Here is a 23,702-nt window from a genome sequence, read left to right on the forward strand (position 1 = left end):
AGGAAAATCACTGCATTCAGCCAGACCTTGAATGAATCCCTTCTTCATTTGTGCAGATATATGTTGAGCTCAAAAAGCACGTAACTTGGTCTAAACCTTAGCCTGTTCCCCTCATGTGGAAAACTTTCTAAGGGGAGAAACACTTGAGGGTTTGAAGAAAAGATCAACAAACATAACTAATTTAGTGCAATTTATTCTATGTGTTTGTGTTTAGCTTTGCTTTCACTAAACTTCTTTGCAAAAAATGACATTTTTTAAATTTGTTGGAGTTAAGTGTCAATACATACATGCTGATAGGCCAAAGAGCAAAAATTGGAGTGCACATATGCTAAGAGTAAGACTATTGTTTGTATTGACTCTGCTTAGCATTGCTGAGCTTAATTATTCTGTGAAGGACGTCATTACGATGCAGGAATAATTTAAGCTTCAGAATTTTTAAAGAACCGTGGTCTTTAGAAAACTATCCTACTTCTGGTAGTTACCTATCCTGCATAGTTAGTGCATGAAGACCTTCGAGAAGCAAAAGCTTGTTACAATTACCCACTTAGAAGTTTTCAGTAAGTTTTCCTTTTTTTTCCAACAGGGTGGAGTGAATGGCTTGACTGGAGAACTGGAATTTGCAGAAAATGGGGGGAATCCCAATGTGCATTTTGAAATTTTGGGGACAAACTATGGAGAAGATCTTGGCAGAGGCATCCGCAAGGTGAGGCTACATATATTCAAGCATGACATAGGTTTTGAAAAAATCAGTGATCTTGTGTTCCATGTTAATAGAAAAGCATTCGATTGCAGATGACATGGCGTTCTCTATTGTTATAGGAGCATGACATAGGAGAAAAGCTTTGAACTTTGAGATACTCATCTATTTCATTATTTTCAATAGGTCTTGGAGCAGGTTGTGTTGATCAAGATATCATTTGTAATGCAGAATGTGTTAAGCTGCTGATGGACTGTCCCAAAAGACCAGTGAAAGCTGTTGGTTTTTAACCCTTACAGCCCCTGTTCAAAATAGCAAATCTTACACTGAGTTATGTTTAGAGCACCCAGATTGGTCTCTGATACTTGGTCAAAGTGGGATGCTCCACCTGCTATGTGATTAAAATTCATTGCTATGGAAAGAGAAATTCTTTTGTAGAATAGATAAAACTTCTATAGCCTCTTCTTGAAATAAATACATGGTGCTCTAATAGGAATTAACTTTTACAGAATAAGGTAATGTTATGTATTTAGCTGTCAGACACAGTCCAAAAACTTGGACTTAGATTGTTACAGGGAATGGCATATATCTCCAGCAGAATTACTCTTTCTTGGTATTTGAGTTTTGCCAGTTTAAAACTGAATTTAAGTCCTGTGTAACAGATGGTGGAAACATGTCTCTATTTGCAATGAATATCCTTAACTTTAAACAACTGCTCATTTGGTATGGCACAAGTCAAATGGCACTTCACAGGTAAACAAAATACTAATAGACTTTTCCAGGAGCAACTCTCCTTCAAAGACAGACTTCCAGAAAAATGCCAACATCTCTTAATTTAGTGCATCACATCATACTGGGCTTTGTATAGGAGGAACATGAAGTGATTGAAAGGAAATGAGAGTGTTTTCTTAATATATGTAAACTGGGTCCATGTGTCAGTGTCACTTCATGATGAAGTGCATCATTTGTCTGCATACCTTCTGGAGCAACAGATAAGTTCTCTGAAAGAAGGAAGAGATAAGTAAGAAGTCCAAAGTGTCTAAAAACTGAACTTTCTCCTCCGCTATTCATCGGAATTGTTATTCTGTTTGTGCTCGTTTATCTCTTGTCAATACCCTGATGTACACATGGGCCTATAGTTATGTCATCTTGAGCAGAGGTCCTGACAGATGCTTCAGAAAGTAGACAGAACTGGATCTGGTTGATATTTGGAGGTACCTTACAAAGAGTCTTTAGAGACCAGAATGTTGTATAAGTCCTTATTCTCTTGCATTTAAATTTTGTCTGTTTCAACATATTTTGATTTATTTTCCATGCTATGCACTTAGGAGCTATTTATTCTTTAGAGCTGCCTTCCTAAGACACATCTGTGTCTCTTAATTTATTTTGTTGACTTTGACTGGGTTTTTTTTTGACTTCAGGCTTGTCTGGGTGAATACCTGAGTGAAGCACTAAGTTGTGTTCTTTCCTTCCCAAAAAGATAGGAAAGAAAGTGAGACTTGTAGAAAGATCTTGGAAATATAGAAGTACAAAAAACCTCCTGGCTATTCTACCTTTTATTGGATGCTGTGTTTTAGAATTGTGCTATTAATTTAAGCTATGGTAGAGTTGGATTTTAAAAGAGATATTAATGATTGTGGGCACGCCTAACTTGTGTAAAACAGTGGGGTAATACCAACAGGTCTTTTGAACCTTTCTTGTTTACTCTTTATGATAGTTCAAGAACAATGAGACATTCACTGTCTTCAGAGGGAAATGGATTTGAAGTTGGTCAAAGAGAATAGAGCTTTGCTCAGAATATAATTAGATTATGAATTTTAGCATCATACAATGCTGTTGAGGAGAAAAGCAAAGTTTAAAATTAAGATACTAAAAGTATGTGGGGTTTTTTAAATTTGCCAAGATGAACATTTAAAATTAAAATTAGATATTAAAAGAAAATTTTCCTGTTGAAAAAGATAGTAAATGCCTCTCTGAAGAGTTGAGTGATGCACTGCAACTGGTTGAAAAGAAGAAAGGGTCCATAGCAGAACAGATTAAAACTGTTTCAATTTCTTTTTTTTTTCTAAACAACACTCAATAATCCAGAAAAATATTTAAAAAGTAGTGTACAGAAAAATAAATTCTTTAGAAAGTTCTGTATATATTGTGTGATGATTGTTCTCAGAAGTTCCTTTTTAACATTCCAATTAATTATTTCAAATGTTTGCAATAAATTGAATAAGAATAATTTAAAATCAATATGGTATTTCCAGTCAATGGCACAGAGTTAAAAAAAAACAAGGTAGGTTTCTTAAAACAATCGCTTCAGGGACAGAGAAGATGATTTTTGGAGGATTTTACTATTTGACAAAAATTCACATCTTTTATCTTGGATTAGGATTTACTTTATAGCATATGAGCTGCTAGTGTTAGAAGCAAATCACAATAATTACAGGAGTCAGATATATTTTTGTTAACTACGCTAATTAAAGTACACTTCAGATTTTCATGTATTTAGTGATCTGACTGCAGAACTACCTAAGCATTTTTATTTCTCAACTCTAGTAGAAGCAGCTGCAATTAGCAGACTGTCTGAAATTTCTAAGCTAATGCATCTTCCCTAATCAACATATTTTCAAGTACTTTTATAGGAGATAATGAAGGGTAAAATCATTACCAAAGGCCCATTGAAGTCATTGGGACCAGAGATTCCCATCAAGTGAATTGTGTGAAGAATTGCTATTTTGTTTTCCTGAAGAACAGTCAATTGATTTTAATAAAGAAAGATTTTAAAACACATTTGAATTTCTCAAGAGAAAATTGAATTGAAAAGAGAATTTCTGCTTGAAATCTGTTCTGCTTGGGTTCTGGAATCATTTATACTACTGCTGTGTTCACTTATACACATAGGTGATTATTCCCAGGAATCAAGAAAAACAAATAGTTTATGATACATCTAGAATTCATGTTTATGTTTGGTTTATTTGGGCAAATTAGGCCATGTATCTAAGAAAAGCTATCTTCCAGCTTTCATGGTTACTATCATACCTGAAAAGCAGTGGGAGAACCTATGTAAAAGGACATTGTGCTGGGCTCCGTCACCTAGTGACGAGTTAGCAAATCCTGGAGTGGGATTTGCCTGAAGCAGCAGTTTTGTACCCTCGTGACTGTAAATGTTATCCATCACCTTGCAGACCACGGATCATTTGGCCTGCACTTTCTGCCAGAGCCAGGTACTTGGAGTAATACGCTCAGATTGCTGCCAGGTACTGAATTTATTGACACCAGTTGTGTTACAGCCCCAGAGGAACTGAAGAAAAACTCTTGCTTTTACACATCGTGCTGTGGCTTGCATTTGTGCAGATGTAGTTATATTCAGTGGGAGACATGGGTGTATTTCTGACATTTCTCTGTTGGCATTTGTCTGTTGGTATTTGACATTTGAGTATGTATTCTTTGACATTTAAATTTCAGTGCAATACTTTTATCTATCCTGCTGAAATAAAAGCTGCCATTCCTGTGAATAACCATCCAACAAACAAACGAACAAAAGGAAGTTGATAGCTCTGAGTACTGTCTTACATCTTAGTGGTGTAGAAAACAGCACTGCAGAAATAAAGTGGTTTTCATGTTTCTTACAGTGCTCCTTGTAATTCAGAACGGGCTCATCTTCAAAGGCTCTGTTTAACATTTGAAGTTTAAAGAACTTTCTTTCTGTTCCCACACTGGTTTTCTTACCACAGGTGGGCATTTGAAGATGATGATGTGTTTTGTTCTACCTCCCTGTCCATATTAGCATATACCCACCTCCTCCTGTATGTTTCTCTTCTCTTCTTAAGATGTTTTAGGTTATTTCCTCCCCGTGAAGGAGCAAGATGACAGGCTCTTGCATCAATTCCTGTCTGCACAAACCATGTCAAGGTTTCCTTTGCATTCAGGACAGTTAAAGATGCCTTGGAGGAAGGATAGAGCTGTGAGCATGCAGGAAAACAGGTAGCCTTGCTGGGGCATCAGGATAACCCAAGATGCTTTGAGCCGTCTGCATTTGTCCATTAGGATTGTAGGGTTCAGTCCTAAATAATTTTGATTTGATTGTCTTAAGGAGGAAATGTTATGTATTTTGATCCAAGGGAGATCTGTGGTGCCAAGCATCTCGTGTGAAAGGGATTGAAACCTGTCTGACAGGCTTTTTGTTCCTTTCTGCTTCAGCCAGTGCAAGTGGCAGGACCTTCCCTGAGGAGTCAATGCATGCAGGTTTTTGTTTCACAGACTGTTAAGGGTTAACACTCCATAGTTGTGCTATTAGTTCAGAAATGGGAAAGCTGGCTTGCATTTTTTCCTTCTCTTAAAATAATTGCAATTTCCACTTCATCTGAAAATACTGGTTGATCACAGTAGTGATATTTCTTTCTAATAGGCTATTTTTTTTTTCTTACGCTTGCATTGTGGAGCAATGTTCCAAGCATATCTTTTGATCTTCAGGAAGTTGATGTCTATTCTTATAAAGTTAAAACTTATTTTCTGCATCCATTATCGCATATTCTCTTTTGTGCCATTAGGCAAAAAGAGCAGTTATACAGCTCTGCCAACATTTACTAGCTAACCCCATTTAATAACCAAGAGCATATGAAGTATTTCCTTCTCAGTTAGCTTCTTGGTAAGCTACATGAGGTAAATGATGGGTTCGTCTGCTCTCTTTATGAGCACGATCAAGGTAGAGCTGTGTAATGTGACTTTAAAAATATATCAGCACCTGCTACTTTAAGCTGTGACCTGTGCAGATGTTTCTGCAGGTTGACATGCAATTTATGATGTGACTGAAAGATATCCTTGTGATTTAGACAGACACTATTGATGGTGTGTTTTCTAGTGAGTAAAAGTGTCTGACTGCTTTGCCTCTAGTATTGATGGAGAAGGTGGACCTGGTACAGTACTACCATGACAGTCTTTCTAAAACAACTTTAAATACTTAATCACTCTTCTAGAAATGAAATGAGCTGCTTAAGGTAAAGAGGTACTTAAATATGTTGGTGAACCAAGACAGGCTGTTCTGGTTCAGCACAGCACAGAACTTAAATTTTGCTGTAAACCTGCTGAAGAGTAGCATTTCCTCTCTTCATTTAGTGCTATGCAGTAAATCGATTAAGACACAGTGACCGATTCTTTACTTTCTGGTAGCTTCTGCAAATCTTTTGTCAAATCTTAGTGAAATTTAATTTGGCTGCAAAGTGTTGGGGATTTGATTGCGATCGCAATGAAACTGGAGTTAATAGAGAACTGTGTTTTACTTGGAAGTGTACTTCTGCTTAGAAGAAAAGCCAAGCCAAATGCATATTTGAGTATAACAGAAAAAGAAATTAAAGTATCCATCTATAATTGTATTTTTGAATTCAAAAACATTAAAGAAAAATTTTCTTTCTGCTTTTGAATGGAATATTTTCTTTTTAAATCTGAGGATGCAGAAAGAGAGGCAGAGTGACTCAAAGTAATCAGTAGTGTACCATTTGGAGAATTTATCAGCTTTTGGACTCTCTGATTCACATGGGGGGAGTGAAATTTAATTTTTTGTACTGGATTGTCCAGCTGTCTGTCCTAATCCTGGGCTCTTTGGATGAGTATTTCATTACTTGTAATAAGTGCAAAGTAAAGAAGCCAGAGATGGATTTGGTGGCTTGGTGGATGCTGCCCCAGGAACACAGAAGATGAAGGTTCAAGTCATCCTTCTGATAAACACAGAGCAGAGTGTCTGCAACTCAACTCATTCCACATGAATTATTCACCTGTGGAGCAAAACATCCATCTAGAATCCATAAGAGCCGGGATCAGGTGTAGGACCAAAATGACCCAGAAGTCACACCCCAAACTAATACCCACAAACCCAAGGCAAGCACAGTGAACTATATAGGTCTTATCCCACCTATTTCGTCTTGCCAGAACAGTCAGCTATGTCTGCTGAACTCCAGTGTGTTTAGTGTGTTGTAAAAAAGAGAAATTATTTTAGACTGTAATATTAAAGGGTGTCCAGATTCCACAGTCTACAAAAATAAAGACAAGTGCTCTGTGAAAGTTCAACTCAAATAATTAAGATCCAGGTTTATCCATTTTCCAGCTCACAGGATGGATGGCCCTTAACACTGACTTGAAGGGCTATAGATGATTTTGAAAAAAAAGAGTCTTTCAAGCCTCTTAATAACTGCAGCGCTCTGGAGTGAAGAGGGGAATGCTCCTGCATTGGGAGCAGTGTGGGGAGAAAGGGAAAATGCAGGAGGAAGAAGGGGAGAATGCAATGGAACCCTGCAGAGAAGTGTTGATGTCAAGCAGAAATTCCCCTTGAGACCTTGGTGCTCTGTAGTATTTCTCTTCACAGTTTTGGCAGGGATGAGCTCGTCTCTCTTTTGCTCAGAATATCCAGTCCTGTCAAAAGGACTGATAAGAATGTTCTTACTGAAAAATATTTTCAGTGCATTGGAAACTGCCTATTTTGACTGATTGCTTTCATCAGAGAAAGACAAATCTTTTTTATGCTCTTTAAATTATATAGTTTCATGCATTTTATTCATTTCTGTTCATCTGGAAAAGAGGTTATATTTTACCAATCTCCTGCAGAAAATACAGTTGTCTTGACAGCAAAGAACAGGAGAAATATTTTCCACTTTGAAACTGTGTTTTTAATTTCCTTTCATATCTTGTTATGACAATGGAAACTTGAGAAAGATCAGTCAACAATTAATAATACTTTAAAAAAGCTGGGAACAGCAACTCCTGTTTTCTCTTGATGCTGCTAGGCAAATGCCTAACCACAGAGCCTCCTGTGTGATTATTCTGTGCTTCAAAATGGGCATAAGAGCAAAGAATGACACAGAACTTCAGTTGTTTTTGCAATAGAGATTCTTTTTTTGTCCTGGAAAATTTTGAATAGCAGAAATTGTGTGGTGTTTTATTAATATCTACATTTGGAAAAAAAATTGGATTTTCAGATTGGTCAGTTTTATGTAGCACGTAAAACTTGGTTTGGATCCATTAGATAGTTTTCCTTCATTTTGAATTCCTCTTTTCTTCTTGAACTGCTCACAGTCAACCAGGCCAGGGGGTTAGATCACTTCTGTTTTTCTGAACTTGATATTGGCAGAACCTTTTACAGTTTTCAGTATGACTGATTGGGCCACTTTTGAAATACCTTTGCTATGGTTATATGGCTTTTCTTTTGCTTGAGTAGCTGTGAAAGCCTCCCGGTGAACATGGATCTGCAGAACTGGCTGGCAAAGTTGTGAATTTTTATCCTCAAATGTTTCTGCTGAGCAAATTAGCTTTGTAACTCTCTTCAGAGATCTGAAGTGCTTGGAAACTTTGAAGTGCCTCAAAAATGACATTTTGAATAATGTCAGAAGGAGCTGTGTATTATTTAAGAATGGACTGAATGCTTCATTGACCTCTCAGGCAGTAATGCTTCTGTGTGATTTTGGAAATCCCATTAGGGACTTCTCGTCACCTTTAAGAGAATACTCAGTGGGTGCTACTTCAAGAATGTGGTTCATCATCCTTGAAATTAATAGGATAAAACACTTAACTCAGCTTGGAATTACTTGTTTTAAGGTGGACATTCTCAATGAATTATAGGTTATTTTCAGAATTAAAGTTTTTAATGCTTGCCTTTTGCTCTTTAGAGCTGCTTTGTTTTCAATCAAGGCTATCATCTGATGAAAATTACTTCATTTCAAAAATGCTTCTAACTGGAACAAACATATATGTTCTAGGAGTAGGAAAAAGTAATGTGTTTTTAACCCTCCATTAATCCAAAAGAATGAGGATGTTGTAGCTAATTTGTCATGTGAAGAGGGAGATAATAACTATATCTCTAGTAAGTTATATATTTCCACCCAAGTTTGTATGCAATCTGGCTATCTTAGTCAAAAATTCCTAATAATTGGAAAACCGTGCAGCCAGGAGAGAGGAATGGTAAAAAACTGAACTGCTTCTTTTAACAGGAGGCATGAAGTGATGATAGTATGAAATGTGTTTTTAAATTTTGGCTTTTGAGGATGGTGAAGGGCTCAGGTCTGAGACTTAAGGGCTTAGTACACAGCATTGGAAGGGCTGATACTTATCTGTGGGTTATAATCCAGATCTTAATCCATAATGTGTGAAAGTAGATCTACACAGATTTAGAATCATAAAATCGTCGAGGCTGGAAAAGCCCTTTAAGACCATTGAGTCCAATGCCAAGCCCACCACCAATCCCTGTCTCCAAGCAGCACATATACATGCTTTTTGAATACTTCCAGAAATGGTGGCCTCTCAGGCAGTTGTAGAGAGTGATGAGGTCTCCCCAGAGCCTCCTCTTCTCCAGGCTGAACACCCCCAGCTCCCTAAGTCATAACACTTGTGCTCCAGACACATCACCAGCTTTGTTGCCCTTCTCTGGACACACTCCAGCACCTCAATGTCTTTCTTGTAGGGAGAGGCCAAAACTGAACCCGGTACATGAGGTGTGGCCTCACCAGCACTGAGTAGAGAGGAGAGGATCACTGCTCTGGTCCTGCTGGCCACATTATTTATTGCTGGAAAAGCCCAGGATGCCATTTGCCTTATTGGCCACCTGGGCCATTTCACAGGATTTGAATTTGATAAATTGTCTTTTTCCTCAAGAAGCGCAAGTCAAGACAGTTATATGGCCTGCTACATTCTGCCAACCATATCCCACGACAATATATCATAGAATTGTACAACAATCCAGGCTGGACTTCAAAGATTATCTGGTCCCACCTTTCAATAAATAGTTTCTAACTGGCATGTTTTTTGGAGGGCTTCTCCTTGGTCTTGTAGACTGATAAGTAGGATGAGCCCCTGTACCAACTCATATTATATATATATTTTATATATATTAATCCCATCTTTGCTGGTACAAGTTTAAAGTGTTTTTTTTGCAGCAAGATCTCTTTGTTCCAAGTTATTCTATTAGCAAGAAAATGTAAAAATGTGTCTTTTTAGACACTGACTATTCATGTCTATCAGAGACAAAAGTTGGTTTGGTTTTTGTTTGCTTGTTTTGGGCTTCCTGTGATGTAGATATCTTTGTGTGTGCGTGGTTGGTTTTGGGAGGTGTTTTTTTGTTGGGTTTGTTTGTTTTGGGGTTTTGTTTTCTGTATTTGTTTGTTTTGTGGAAAGACTGTATTTCATTAAGCATGATGCTGAATGATAATTTGCTGTTAGCAGTAGGCACTATTTTCCTGCAGTGAGTTAAGCAACCCTGGTAAGTCCAAAGACCTTTATCTCTGTGGCCATACAATACTCAGTGAGATTTTCTACTGAAGGAGGGAGAATCCAAACACAGACATTTAATCCCTTTAGTCCTCCCCATGCAGGTTGTGGGATCTAGAGGAGCTAGACAGGTCATAAGCTGATTGGGAAATGATGATTATAGGTTTCCACTGAAAACACCCACCATGTATCTATTTATATATATGTGTGTGTGTAATATCTACCACACTCAGCCTTCAGAGCTGTGGGAGTAGATTTACATCAGGCACAAATGTGAAAACCTCCATGGAGCTGCTAAAGGCTCCCAAATTCATCATAAGGATATAGACATCTATAGGCAAGAGTGAGAAAGTGTTATGTTAGCAAAGAGTCAAGGGTCAGCTGTCTCCTGATGAGAGCAGGTGCTACCCACCAGGAAGAGCAGCTTGAGTCGATGGGGTGTCTCATCTTTGGGCTGGACCAGAAGAGGCACGTGGGTGCAATGGTTGCTAAAGAGAAAGAGGAGGAAGGACAGATCAGAGGGTGGAAATGGAATTCCAGTGTTGTTAGCAAAACACAGTTGGAAGTACAGTAAATCTTTGTTCATTGTGGTGTTTTTAAGACCAATAAGAAATAAATGGTGACATTTCAGAAGACAAAGAGAACTACCCCTGTGGCTTCAGTTTGGATTCTGTATCATGTTTATAATGTACTGTAGTTTTCCACTCCATAACTCAGCTCATATATTTCAAAATGTGGCAGAGTTTACTATGCATAAATCCATTTGTAAAGTAGAAGCTTTCAGTTAAGTCTTCTTATCAGCTAAAATAACTTCAGGGGCAGAACTGAGATGTCATTTTGTTTCAGTATTGCATTTATGGCAATGCTGAGATGTGTTTCCCCCTAAAGTAGTCACAGTTGTATCCTGCAATTAAAAGAATCATAAAAGTGATTTCCAGAGATAAAAAGTAAAAAGTTACTTCCGTGGACTGTTTAGGGATGCCTCTTTGTACCTTTTGAGATCTTTGCAAATAATAAAAAAGAGGATGGTGAAGCTTTCAATGACTTCATAATATTTATAGTTCCTTCATAGTGTTGGAAGATTTTTATGATTCAGCCTTAAAATTACAGTGCTCAGATTTTTGCCTGTTCTAAAGTTATGATATAATGCTTTAATCAAAGGGTAAGTTACAATAGAATTTAATAATAAATATTCTTGTCATGGTGTACTCCTGCTTTAAAATGTGCAGCAGGAGTAATAGAAGAAGTGAAATAGATGAAGTCTCAAACAATTTACATTTTCATTTTGATAAATAGAATTAATTTTATTTGATAGGAACACTTTAAAAAATAAGGGTTATGAGGAAATTGTATGCACTAACACAGCTTTGAAATTCTTTAGGCTGGAAGCAAATAGGGATAAACATGTTTTAAGGAATTAAGAAAAGTATGTTTAGCACCTGTGGCAGAAGTCAGAAAATAATCTCATCATTATTCCAACACTACTTCTCTCCATTTCTCAAAACCTAAGAAAAATATTACAGACGTTTTTTCCCAAAGTGTAGCAGTGGAAGGAATGTCTTTCTTGTGTAAGCGTGGAAGGACAAAATGGGATAAGTTGCAGGTGTTCTGTTGAAATTTGAGCTCAAATTAATTTAGTTCACATATATAAACTTCTTTTTGCTTGATTTAGAAAAATGCAACATAATATATCAAAATTTATACATTGGAGTAAAAAAAAAAAAACCCCAAACCAACTTTCAGTTGATATAATTTCAATTTAAGCTAGAAGTTTTAACATATTTTCCTGATATGTTAAAATCAGTGCTCAACCAGTTTGCTTTGGAAACTTATCACAAAGTTCTTATTTTGAAATTCTGTATTTGATTTTAGGGTTTTATTTGTTTTGTTTTAAACACACTTCTATAATAAATAATGTACTTGGAGCTCATAAAAATCTGATTTAAAGTATGCATTCTAACGGAGTGCCTTAATAATGAGCCGTAAGTGTTTATATTAATATTTTAATGCAACATTCAGTTTCTCTGCGCTTCTACTGATTTTGCATTATAGCTTGATTGTATTTGAAAACAATAAATTTTATTTTAAAGCCTTTATGCTACTTTTGCATCAGTTTGGCTCTAGAAGGTTTCAGTATTTTAAGCACTTGTATTCTGAATTATAACTCAGGTACTCTTAGCTCTCCAAATGTATTAACTAGTGATAAAATGTGTGATTTTCCTGTTGGATATTCATGTCTGAGTTCCCATTAGTCAGTTTGTTTTAAGCTGCATATTATATTACTTAAGACAAATATTTGTCCTAAATATAAAGTAAGAAAATAATTCTTTTAATCAAGATCCAGTTAAATAGCATAAATCCGTTATTAAACCATTCCTACCACTCACTGGAACAGTGCCAATTAATGCAATTTTTTCAAAATATCTATTAACTACTTCAGTGGACTATCAGTTCCACTCATGCCACAGTGGTTAAACAGCATTATAAACTGTTTTCCTATCTTGCCTTGCATCCCTGGACCAACCATCCAGGCCTGCTTCTGTGGATGTGTTTCTTGCTGTTTCATTTCATTTATTTTCCACAAATTCCAAGTTCTGCTCCTGACTCTGGAGCCTGCTTTTCTCGCGAAGTGCGTCACGAGGGATGTTTGCTTAGCAAAGAATAATGTCTGACAATTGTATGCTTTGCTGCAGGGATGTAGGCAATGCCTTAGAAAGGATGAAAAGTTAATTTGCACTCCAGAAAACCTGCTCAGAGAAGGTTACAGGAGAGGTTGTCTGAGCTTTGAATTAGAGAGAGGTTCCAGCCTAATATCAGAGCAGTTCTGTTCACAGAGAGATGGTAGCTAGTGCTGGGGGTCAGTGGGTATGACTCCACAAAATTCCAGAATGAGGCTACAATTTGGAAAACCAAGGTGAATGGATTTTTGTTATCTCTGTGACAGTCTTTTATCAAGGGAGAGATAAGGTGAACTATTTTTTTCTATGATGGTAACAATATATAGAAATGTTTTACCCAAATCTCAGTCTATGGAGCTTGGATTGCTAGCATGTTCGGTTGGTAGCAGAAAGATTTTGAAGGACAGATTTTGCTCAGTATAGACTGAGGTAAATTGCATTTCTACAGTATCTATATGGTCATAAATTGCCTCTCCAAATATGTTTGAAAGAGTAGAATAATTCACAACTCAGTTGATCTCCAGTAAAGTCTCAGTGAGTCTCTTGATGCACTTGATTCTGGATAGTTGAATTGATTTCTCTGTTTGGCCTTGGGGCTTGCTGTACGCAGAACAGTATGTGAAAGTTATTGTCCTCTCTACTAACCTTACTGCTGAAGACCTTACACTCTGCTTGCTTTTAGCTTTGCTACTTATTGTGTCTGCAGGAAAGCAAGAATGACAAGACCAACTAAGTGATGGATATCTTCCCACATGAGAATATAATCGTTATGTGCTCTGTGACTGTAGGCCACCAACAGATTGCCTTAAACAAGGACTAGTGCACTGAATACAAATGCTTTTGGCATCTGTACATACTGAGGCCTTTCTGTTCAGTCTGAAGGGGAGTGAATTTAAAACCAAGCTGATTTTGTGCTGGATATTTTTGAGCTGCTTTTACAATAAGGGTGGCAAGGTGTGGGTGTATCTATGTGGTGTGATGGCAGACATGATAGGAAGTGTAAATAAGAAATTCTGATGCACTTTTTCAGACAGTTGACCTCATCCCCCTTTCTCTAATATGCTTGGTATGTAACATGATACTCCATATTTATTACAGATCAATTCCTCCACATTTTTTTGTTTGGTTCCCATTTTTTCTCTGGTTACCATTTTATATTCCTTCTAAGCTCTTTTCGAACATGTTTTTAACATCTAAATTGTCAGTCATTCCATTAGTCATTAAAAGCAGCTTTCTAGTTTGTTGTGACACTCTAGCATATTGAGACAAATCATTTCTGCAAGAGAAAATTAAAACACTAATAAAGAAAATATCGATAAGAGAATGTTATGATATCTTGTTAAAGAAATGCTTGTCCCTATCATTATTTTATTTCATGTCTTCTTATTCATTCCCTTTGCCTTAGAAATTGAGAAAAAGCCATATAAAAGCATCTGGTCTAGTTAAATTCACTTTCAGAAAGGGGTTCCAACTGCTCTAAGCCACCAATGACTATAGATAAAAGGAATTGTATGTCTCTCTCCCTCTTTTTTCCTCTCTTCTCCATACCTTTTGAAAGATGCCTTGAAAATTGCAGAGAAAATCATACTTAACCATGTGTTGGATTGGACAGGTTTTGTGTGTCATCGCTCTTAAATTCTGTTGAACATAAACCCCAGAGTCTTTCTTTAGAAGACAAAAAAAGTTTCCTCTGGACTACATCTATTCACTGGAAGGCTGTGAAAAAAGAGAAAGGTGCTAGCTTTATGCCAGCTGTATTTTTTTAATTTTGGGGATAGCAGTAGCTGTGCAAGAGGCCATGAACTTGAAGATATTCCAGTGGTTTGGAGATAAAAAATAATATACTTAATGCATATTTTAGTTACAGGGTTTGGAGTAGGACAATTTAGGCTGCACAAGCCAAGAGTCTTGTGATAACCTTGAGCAAAAAAAATGGGTATACTCACTTCCTTTTTTAAAAAAAATCATTCATTCTGAACAGCATAGTACAGCTGCTTACCTGTAACAACATCTTTAAGATCTGGCAACAAAAAAACCTCTAACTTGCCATTTTGGGGGTCGAGAGAATAGAATGTATGGGATAGAGCTAAGTTGTAAAGTCCTCACATTCTGGAGAAGTCAATTAAAACTGAAAATAAAGCTTCCACACTGCTATGAAAGTGTTTCATAGTAGAAGGCAGGTATTTCTTAATTCTGCTTTGAAAAACCTGCTTGAAAAAGAGAAAAAAAAATCTTACTTCATAAGGACTCACAGTTTTATACACAATCTCTTTCTATTTTCTCCAAACACTACAGTACACTTACTCAGGGGTGGGAGGGTGTTAATTAAAAATAATACAGCATCAGCTGAATGCTCCACAGAATTTAAAATGAAATGTCTGCAGAGATTATTTGCTATCATGCTTGTTATAAAGGTATATGGCTCTTGAATGGGATCTTCTAATAATTTGAGATATATCACTGCCCTCTCTTGGTGAGAGTTAAAACTGACCTCTTTTTCACAAACCTTGACTAAAGAGCAAAAAGGATTTTTCCTTTGTTGTGAGTGTCTTTTTGCCAGGAAGTCATAGGAAGTTGGATGATGTGGATTAATAATTATCCATGAAGTTGTGATGGCTGTACTATTTTTTTTCAGCTTGTTTGGGAGTGAGCTTACTGGTTTATTCTATGATGTGTGGTCATATATGTTTAGGAACATTTATTTAAGTATTCAACCTTATAAAAACATCTTGACAATATATTCTTTTCCATAATTGTACACGAATATTTAAAGATCTTTGTTAAAAATATTTAAACAAAGTCTGTGTTTTGTGAGCAGTGACAAAGCTAATGACATTTTAACTTCTTGGTGGAATAATTGCCTAGTCACTATTTTATTAAAACCTGTCAGTTTTAGGCAGCCAATTCAGGGCCATGTGTTAACAAATAACCTTCATCTAATACATGTAGACAGGAGGTACTGCCCTTGAAGGCAATTCCAAACAGCAGAAGATGTCTGGGGATATTTGTTAGCTGATTTCAACTGTTTCCTTTCAAAGCTTATAAAAACTTTCTTCTTCCAAAACTCCATGAAAAGAAGATGTAGATTTGCAAGCTCCCTGAGTTACCCCTGAATTGATCTCTGATATTTGGGAGAACTGAGAAGTCATACATGGAGCCATAAACCATGACTGATTTTTTAATCATGTGCTATTATGAAATGTTTTGTGAAACACCTCACAAAAACATGAGATTTTATTTCCATGCCATAATTAAATCTGATTAAGTTAAATCAGAGAGTGTAGTTAAACTTCCATCAATCCTGTGTTTTACTTCAAAGTAATCAAACAAATTCTTCAATGATAGCATTATTCGTTCAGAAAGGCTGGGAGTTTATACTGCAGGAGGGACTATAATTTAGAAATGACACATATTTTATATGTGCAACTTGCAACTCCCAAAGGGATCTTTTTGATGAGTTATGTTTCGCTGTGTGTTTCAGGATGTCTGTATTACGGCAACATTTACAAAGGAGTGAATGGTAAAAAATAAACCAATAAGTCTTTTCTTTTGACAATGTGTTTCTTTAAGGCAACGATATTAAAGAAAACAGAAATATGCTACATGTCCAGAGCCATGCAAGCAGTTCAGCATCTGTTGTGTTTTCAAAGCACAGAGATGATTCTTTGTATTGAGAAATACTTAAAACACAAATGGCTGTTATTGGTAGAATTACAAAGTTAATAATCCATGTTAGATGTTTTTATACAGAGCAATGACTTTTTCTGTACCAAATACAAATTTGGCAAGTGCCCCACGGTTGAAAGATGGAGGAGTAGATATGTCAGTGGTTAAAAGTTTGAACTATGCCAAGAGCACTGCAAGTTTCAAGAAAAAGTCTGAAAGGGAGGTAAATTGTGATGGATAGGGAAGGAGAGCTTCCCAATGCTCACAAAGGGAAAGGATCTGCACATTTACTGCCTGAAGTCACTGTCACCCTCCAAGTAGCTCTTTGTTACTATGCAGGATGTCTTCCAAGAAAAGATTCCTTTTTTCCTTTCCTGTCTAGCACTCAGTAGGCAGAACCATGACCTGAGTTTTTGCTCAAGGGTTTTCAGGAACTCTGCAGATCATCCAGCCTCTTGTTTGCTGTCCTGCTTGTGATCTGCATCCATCAGTGGCCCTCTTTGAGAAACGTGTGGGGAATGGTTGGACTTTTCTGGCATGCAGCAACATAAGCAGGTCTGACTTTATAATAAACGAAGGTCGTTCTCTGTAAGAATTCTCTCAGCTTCCCAGCAGTTTAGCCAATCAATCTGTAAGGAGCCTCTGCAAATGTCACCTTGCAAACTGACTACGTACTTCAGCAGGAAATTAGAAGGAGCAAAAACAGTTCAAGAACCAGGTCGAGACAGAGTTATTGAATTTTTTGCCTGTGTCTTTACTGAAAGGGGAAACAATCATATCTCTTTCAACACAGCAAAAAAGAGGAATCATGACACGTTTTAAAAATGCAATGTATTTGATGCAGCAATCTTGGTACACAGTTGTTGTGAAGTGCCTCAGGGCTGCCATGCAGTTCCCGGCCTTCTTTCTTGTGTAGCTGTTATTTCAAGTCAGTCTTGTGGGATACGTCCCATCCTTACTGCATTTTTGAAGGAGACAGGCTCACAGCTAGCTGCAAATCTCTACTGACAATTTCTGTATTAGTAGAAAGGCCAGGTTTTAACTTAAAAGTACAAACCTGGCTGGCATTTCTCCATGTCTCTGTTGCTCTTTGTCTGGGATTTGACTAGTCTCAGCAGTCACCTCTTGGAGGTGAGTTTTAGGCTGACAGCTGCTGCAGACTAGAGACATGAGTGTGGGGCAAGCACACAGGAGCTCAAGGTGAGTGGTACGAAGAAGCCCTTCAATAATGTTGAGGAACAACAATACATCTTTTCCTCTTCGTTTTTAGTTTCTATCTCTGGTGATAGAACAGTAAGGATGTTCATTTTCATGTATTGTCGACAATGTGGGAACAGAAGCAATTAGAGTAAAAAAAAACATTGTTTTGGGAGAAATGTAGACAAGGAATGAATATAGCTACTTCCTGTGCTGGCCTCCTGTGTTGTCTGTCCTTTGTTTTTGCTGTCTGAGTGTTCCAAGTTCACATGGTTAGCGTGAAATGCCAAAAGCTGGATACAGATATCTGCTCTGCTCTTCTTTACAGTTAGAAGCTCACTGTCCAGTTTTATCTATTGACTTCCTAAGAAGTTGGAAAATTAATTGGAAAGAAAAATTTATTTGTAGCTTTTTGCCACTGCTCTCAGATTTCTCGCTGCAATTCAGCTAATGAAAAGAATTCCCAGCATAGTGCCTGCTTGTAATTTTTAACTCTGTGTATATCTTATTCATGTAAAAGTAGCTGTAGTGCCTTTAAATTGGACCCCTCTTTTAAAGCACAAAGCACTAGGAAGACCTGGGGTAGCTGAGAAAGCTTTTTGGCTGAGCTCAGTTTTGAGTTCAGAGAGAAGCTCATTAATGTCTATGTGCACATACGTAGGTCCCTATGGGTGCATGCACACGTAGCTGCTGGCCTACAGTTTTCATATAAAGCCCTAGAGCACAGACCTCTCTGTGGGAGAATAGATTGACTGGCCTCAAATACATGATGTTCAGATATCCTGAATTCCCTAAAGGTGAGATGGACTTCTGACTCCAGTTCTTTCTATCTCTTTCCAAAGCCCTAGAGCTTTTCCCTCCTGAAGATCATATATTTTTGGAAACCTCCATATCATAGGGTGCCTAAGGTCCTAGAAGGGATTGCTTGCTTCAGGCCTACAAAAGACTCATGAGTTGCTTGTGGACAGTAGCACATATTACTGGCCTTTCTTTGTTTTTATTCCTATCCTTGTCATTGAGCCCTGTTTGAATGGAAAGTCACCCCGGCTCCTCTCTTCCCCAGTGCCCGTGGTAAATGCAGAGCATTGCCATCAACAGTATTTATAGCAATAATGAATCCATTATGCTGAGACAGTCGTAGGAAATTATGCCTGTGGTTTAACTTCTGAGATTAATGGCTTCACAGGGAGCCATTTTACCTCTAGGTTCCTCTTTTCTTCTTAACCTCCAGCACGTTTGTCCTTACATTCTTAACTCTTAATATTCTTGTCATCCGTTTTTTTCTTCTGTTCGTCCCTCCCTAACATGATGATAGATAGACTCTGGGAAGCTATCAAATTGTATTTTCTTCTTCATCTGATAAATGAATGAATCACTCACCAGACTTTTATCACTCTAATGTAAGTGTTTAATGAACCAAGTGACTTGGAATGGAAATGAGAAGAGGGTCACTTCCCTTTTATTTTTTTTTGGTTTAGGCTTTGATGGAGCAGTTAATTAGAAATACCATGAGTCCTTACAACAGATTTATGAGGAGGAGACGATTCTGTTTTATGCTCTTAAGTCATGGTCTGGTCCTTGGTCATGACTGGGTATCACTTCTTATGCTCATTTCAATCCTGCTTTGTATTTGAGTTTTTTTCAGCCACGTAGTACTTCTTAATCTTTACACTTCAAACTTTATTCCTGGTCTTTAAGCACTAGTGGATTTGTTAGACTGCATGCTTTATCTGTAGCATATTGGATTGATTTTTCTATTGGCTTGCGTTATTCTGTGTATAGATTCTTTTCACTGTAAACTGTATCTTCATGTAAGCTAGGAAGACTTCTTCACACAGATACATACAATTCTTCACTTCAGATACATACATGCATTGATATATATATTATATATATTTTTTTTGCTGAAATGCCTAATTTAATTTTTTAAAATTCCAACAAGGTTAAGTTACTGCAGAAAATTCAGAAAAGCTGCTTGAAGCCCTTATATATGTTAGAATATATATATATATGTTATATATATATATATGATTATGCCCTTTGGCATAAGTTTTCATGGATGGCTCTTTATGGTACTTTTGAAATGGTCTGGTGGATTTCACACTAAATAATAAAGCCCACACAGACAAACTTCCCATTCTTTGGTGTTGTAGAATATTTATCTAACATTGTTAGTTTAAAAAAAAGTTAATTATTAGAATTTAAGATCGTAAGATAAAGCAGTGGACTAAAAAAGCAGTTTTTAAGTGTGTAATGTGAACAAATATGTATGTTCATTTTATTTATATGATTGTTCCTCAGAGAGGGAAGTATATTTCCAAACTAAATTATACTTGATGAAAGCACTAGAAGCATGGAAAGTTGTTTGTCCTTAGTAGGGGTTAGATATCTAAATTTGCAAAGTTACTGGGAGCTAAGAGTCTTAAGCATATCAGAAGATGAAAGTCCTTAGATTTAGATGAACAATTAAAGACTTACGTTTCTAAATTTACATGCAGAAGTAATAATATCTAAGACATATTTACAACTTTACAGGTATTTATTCCATTTAACAAAATCTTCTGAAATGTATGCTCAATTAAGCTCCAGGGATGATTTGTCCATGTGAATTTTAAGCACTATATATTAATTTGTGATTTTTTGGTTATTTGTCTGTTTTTGTTTGGATTTGAAAAAAAGTACCTGTGTTAAAGGAAATGTGGGGTTTTTTGGTAGCAACACAATTTCCTGTGAAACTTGGTGTCTGACTGACTGTCATCTGGCATCTTTAGATGCCTCACCAGATGAAAGCTGGTATAGTATGTTGGAAAAACCAATGGGAATCTGTAGCTCCATCTCAAAGTCACACAAAGTGGATTTTAGTCCTTGAGGTAATCATTAACTTCGCTCTCTCACTGCCAGTTTCCTTCAGTGAAGACCCATGGTGTGCACAGAGGAGGGTTAGTGCTGTCCTAGAAAGGTTTCGGCTCATTCCAGCTGCTTCAGGCATCATGCCGCTCTTTGCACAGCTCTTCACAGTATAAGGGCCTGGGCTCAACAAATTGATTTGATCCATTCCCACTGCACCTGTCTGAAGTGGTCTCAGAGCTGCCCCTCCTGACTCCTGTTCCTCCCCACACTTACTCAGGCACAGGGGCAAAAGGACAGGGGCAGTTGATGGCCGTGAGTGCCCCTTACAAGGGCTGGTGTGAGCCCTCTCGTCCCCTCCCCATCTGTTTCTTGGTCTGCAGGAGTGGAGCTTCCAGCAAGCTGTGTGCCAGGATTTGAAATTTCACAGAAGCGGCTTTAAGAAATCCTTGTTTTCAGACAGAAGTTTGGTTGTTAGGGGTGCAGTGTGCTTCCTTTTCTCCCTTCAATTACAATTCAAATAACTCTAGGTGCCGTGTTAAAATAAATGAGTGAATGTTGTAAAAATTACTGCCCGCCTACTGTTCCGTGGAGAACAGGGCCTATGTGATTACAGATGTGCATCTAAGATTGAGGGATGGCACATAAATACATGCCTTGCTTTTCTGACTTCTCTCTCTCAAAAAGCTGCTGCAAAACTTTGTGGCTCTGAAAGTACATTTTTCAAGGTCCCAAGACAATCTGGGGGAAACTTCACAACTTCTGTTCAAATTATGCATGATCTGCAGCTCATGAGGCTGATGTTTGCTAGCAGCTCACCACAATGGTGCCACTGTGCTCTGTCAATGAGTAATTGTGCCATTATAAAGCAAAGCCCAGAATACCTTCCTGAATTTCACAGCCTACTTAACAGCAAAAAATCATTTGAACTGCTCTAATTATCAGATGAATTCCTCACTCCCATAGATGCTGTGAAGAGAGAACCCGTGAGCTCACTGCTGGACCAGCTCTGTCTTTTGGAGCAGCAGCTTGATTGCACTTCCTTTCTCAAGGGCCATCGTCAGACTGTCATTATTGATTTGCATTAAAGAAGCATTGTGCTTACCAGAGATTCCCAGCATGATCTGTGAACATATCATAGCTTCTAATCAATCCTATTCTTGTCCTTCTGCTACGCTTCAATTTCTATGCAGTTTAACACCTCAATAGAAATTGTCCTTTTTCTTCTTACTCTCTTTAAGGAACTGTGCTGATTGCCTGAAATTATCTTGCCTGACAATTAACTGTTACCTGTTAAGTCTGTTGTACATATAGTGAAACCAAACTGGCAGTGGCCATCTATATGACTAAGGCATTCATGGGTTGTAAAGACAACCCAAGACAACTGCCGTATATGGAGAAAAAACTGGAAAAATTTTAAGCCCTACAGTAGTAAGTGTGTATCTGCACAGCAGTACTAGAGGTGAGGAGGCATCACATGGTGTAAGTAACAACCTCAGCATCAAGTTCAGGAAGTACAGCAGCCTGGAAAGGAGACATTTCCTTTTTGTACTTTGATTCAAAATTTGGAGCTTGGAAATGGGAGCTTGGAAATTCCTTATGTAGTGTAGATTTCATGTTTCCCATCCCTGCACATATCATCTTCACTGATATCTGCAACCAATTTTTTATATATGTACACAAAAACAGATAATCCTAACTCTTCATATTTCTTAACCTTAGTGTTTATAGCTGTTGATGTTTATTTACCATGAGAATATGCTTTTATGTTTTTTTAATTCTGAGAAGAGAAATTGCCTCTATTTTAGTGTAATGCGTCATTCCTAAATCCTAACACTGTACCTCTCTTTTTAACATTCCTTATTCTAACTTCACTTCTCTGACTGCTGGTCTGTCACCAAACACAGAACTGTTTTTAAATGCATGATTGACATCTCGTTACCACTGGGGCTCTGATGTGTAATTAGCAAGACAGCAGGAAATGGCCTTCCACATAGTTAACTCTAAACAGATGGGCATAACGAGGTAGAGGGTGGAGCTTGCCCTGGACCTTGACACTCAGTGTTTCCCATGAGGTGTGTAGCTTCCTCAGGAAAGTGGCCTCCTCAAGCTCCTTTTGATTTCATCTCTATAGAATGTGAGTGTTTTTATTAGACTAAGGTGCTTTACTGTCTTGTACCTTCTTGAAATACAGCCCCTCCACCCCCAGCAGCAGAAATTAGAAATACCATGGATTAGAGGAACCTCTGGTTTGAAGGTACAAACAATCTCAGATGAAAAAATCTGTGCATTTTATACAGTCAAAAATGCTTTATAGGGCATTTTCAGTTTAATTTTCAACACGCATGGTAGTTGGATATATTCTAATACTGAAATTTCAAGTTTCTGCCTGCAAATTTACTACCTTGGACATCTGTGTTAGAAGACAGAGAGGTATAATCTAGAAATTACAAAGTGAATTTAATGCAATTCAAGTATTACAGAGTGTGGTGCTGCTTTTGGGTAGGAAAGTTTCATTTATATTTTGTAAAATAAGACAAATTATATAAATCTAAACCATTTTATTGGTTTCAAAATTTTCTATTAGTCTTATTCATACTAACATAATAGCTATTTTTTTTTTCCCAAGAGGAACCACTGTAAAGGTATTTTCTGCTTTCTGGGATGGATGTTATCATCATGTTTACAGTGTAGTCTTGTAGACAAATATAAACTCCTGAACTGAAAAACATCCAACTGCAGTGAAACCCAAACTACATAAACTCCATTCTTAGGAAACATCCTGGAGAGGGCATGAGCTAAGCAGGTGTACTTTTCATATTTAGATAATTGACAAAACCAAATACAACTACTAACAATTAAATGCTTTGCATCCCCATAGGATGGCACTTAAATGTTAGAGCATCCTTTAACTTTATTGAGTATAATACGTATTATGAAAATGCTCCAGTGGGTTTCTAGCAGAGGCAAATCACTGGACACACCAGTTTATAAAATTCATGTAACAATAAATGGTAAGCCTGCACCATACAAGTGAACCAGGAATATAAATTGTATATGCTTCCTTGCATAATTGGGGTCACCCCGTAGAGTCACAAGATTGACTGGAGCTCTCAGATTAGGTCTAGGTTTCATATCTAGCTGTTCATTTTTATGTTGCTGCTCACAATTCAAAGCCTCATAGCCAGAAGATAGCAGTAAGTCCTGTTGAGGGCAAAAAATTATGCAACTTCATGAAAGTTTTGCTGCATTCTACTTATCTTATAGAAATTGTCTGCTGGGCAGTCTTTTTTCCTCCAGTTAAAAGCCTGATCTCAAATCTTCTCCTTCCTTTGATTCTGAAAAGCCTTTTAGTAAAATTTTAACTGCCTGTTTGA

At 37.3% G+C, this 23,702-nt stretch overlaps 1 protein-coding gene across 3 annotated transcripts in view; it reads left to right on the top strand.

The window, feature by feature from the left end:
• GRID2 (glutamate ionotropic receptor delta type subunit 2) overlaps nt 1-23,702 on the top strand; it is a 680,978-nt gene that overhangs the window by 484,401 nt on the left and 172,875 nt on the right. For all 3 annotated transcript variants that reach the window (XM_039710747.1, XM_039710749.1, XM_039710748.1), the window contains exon 8: nt 584-703. In XM_039710747.1, coding sequence (XP_039566681.1) covers nt 584-703 — 120 coding nt within the window. The remainder of the gene's footprint in view (nt 1-583; nt 704-23,702) is intronic.

Source organism: Passer montanus, unplaced genomic scaffold (assembly GCF_014805655.1).
Source record: "Passer montanus isolate IOZ18808 unplaced genomic scaffold, ASM1480565v1 scaffold23, whole genome shotgun sequence".
NCBI lineage: Eukaryota > Metazoa > Chordata > Aves > Passeriformes > Passeridae > Passer > Passer montanus.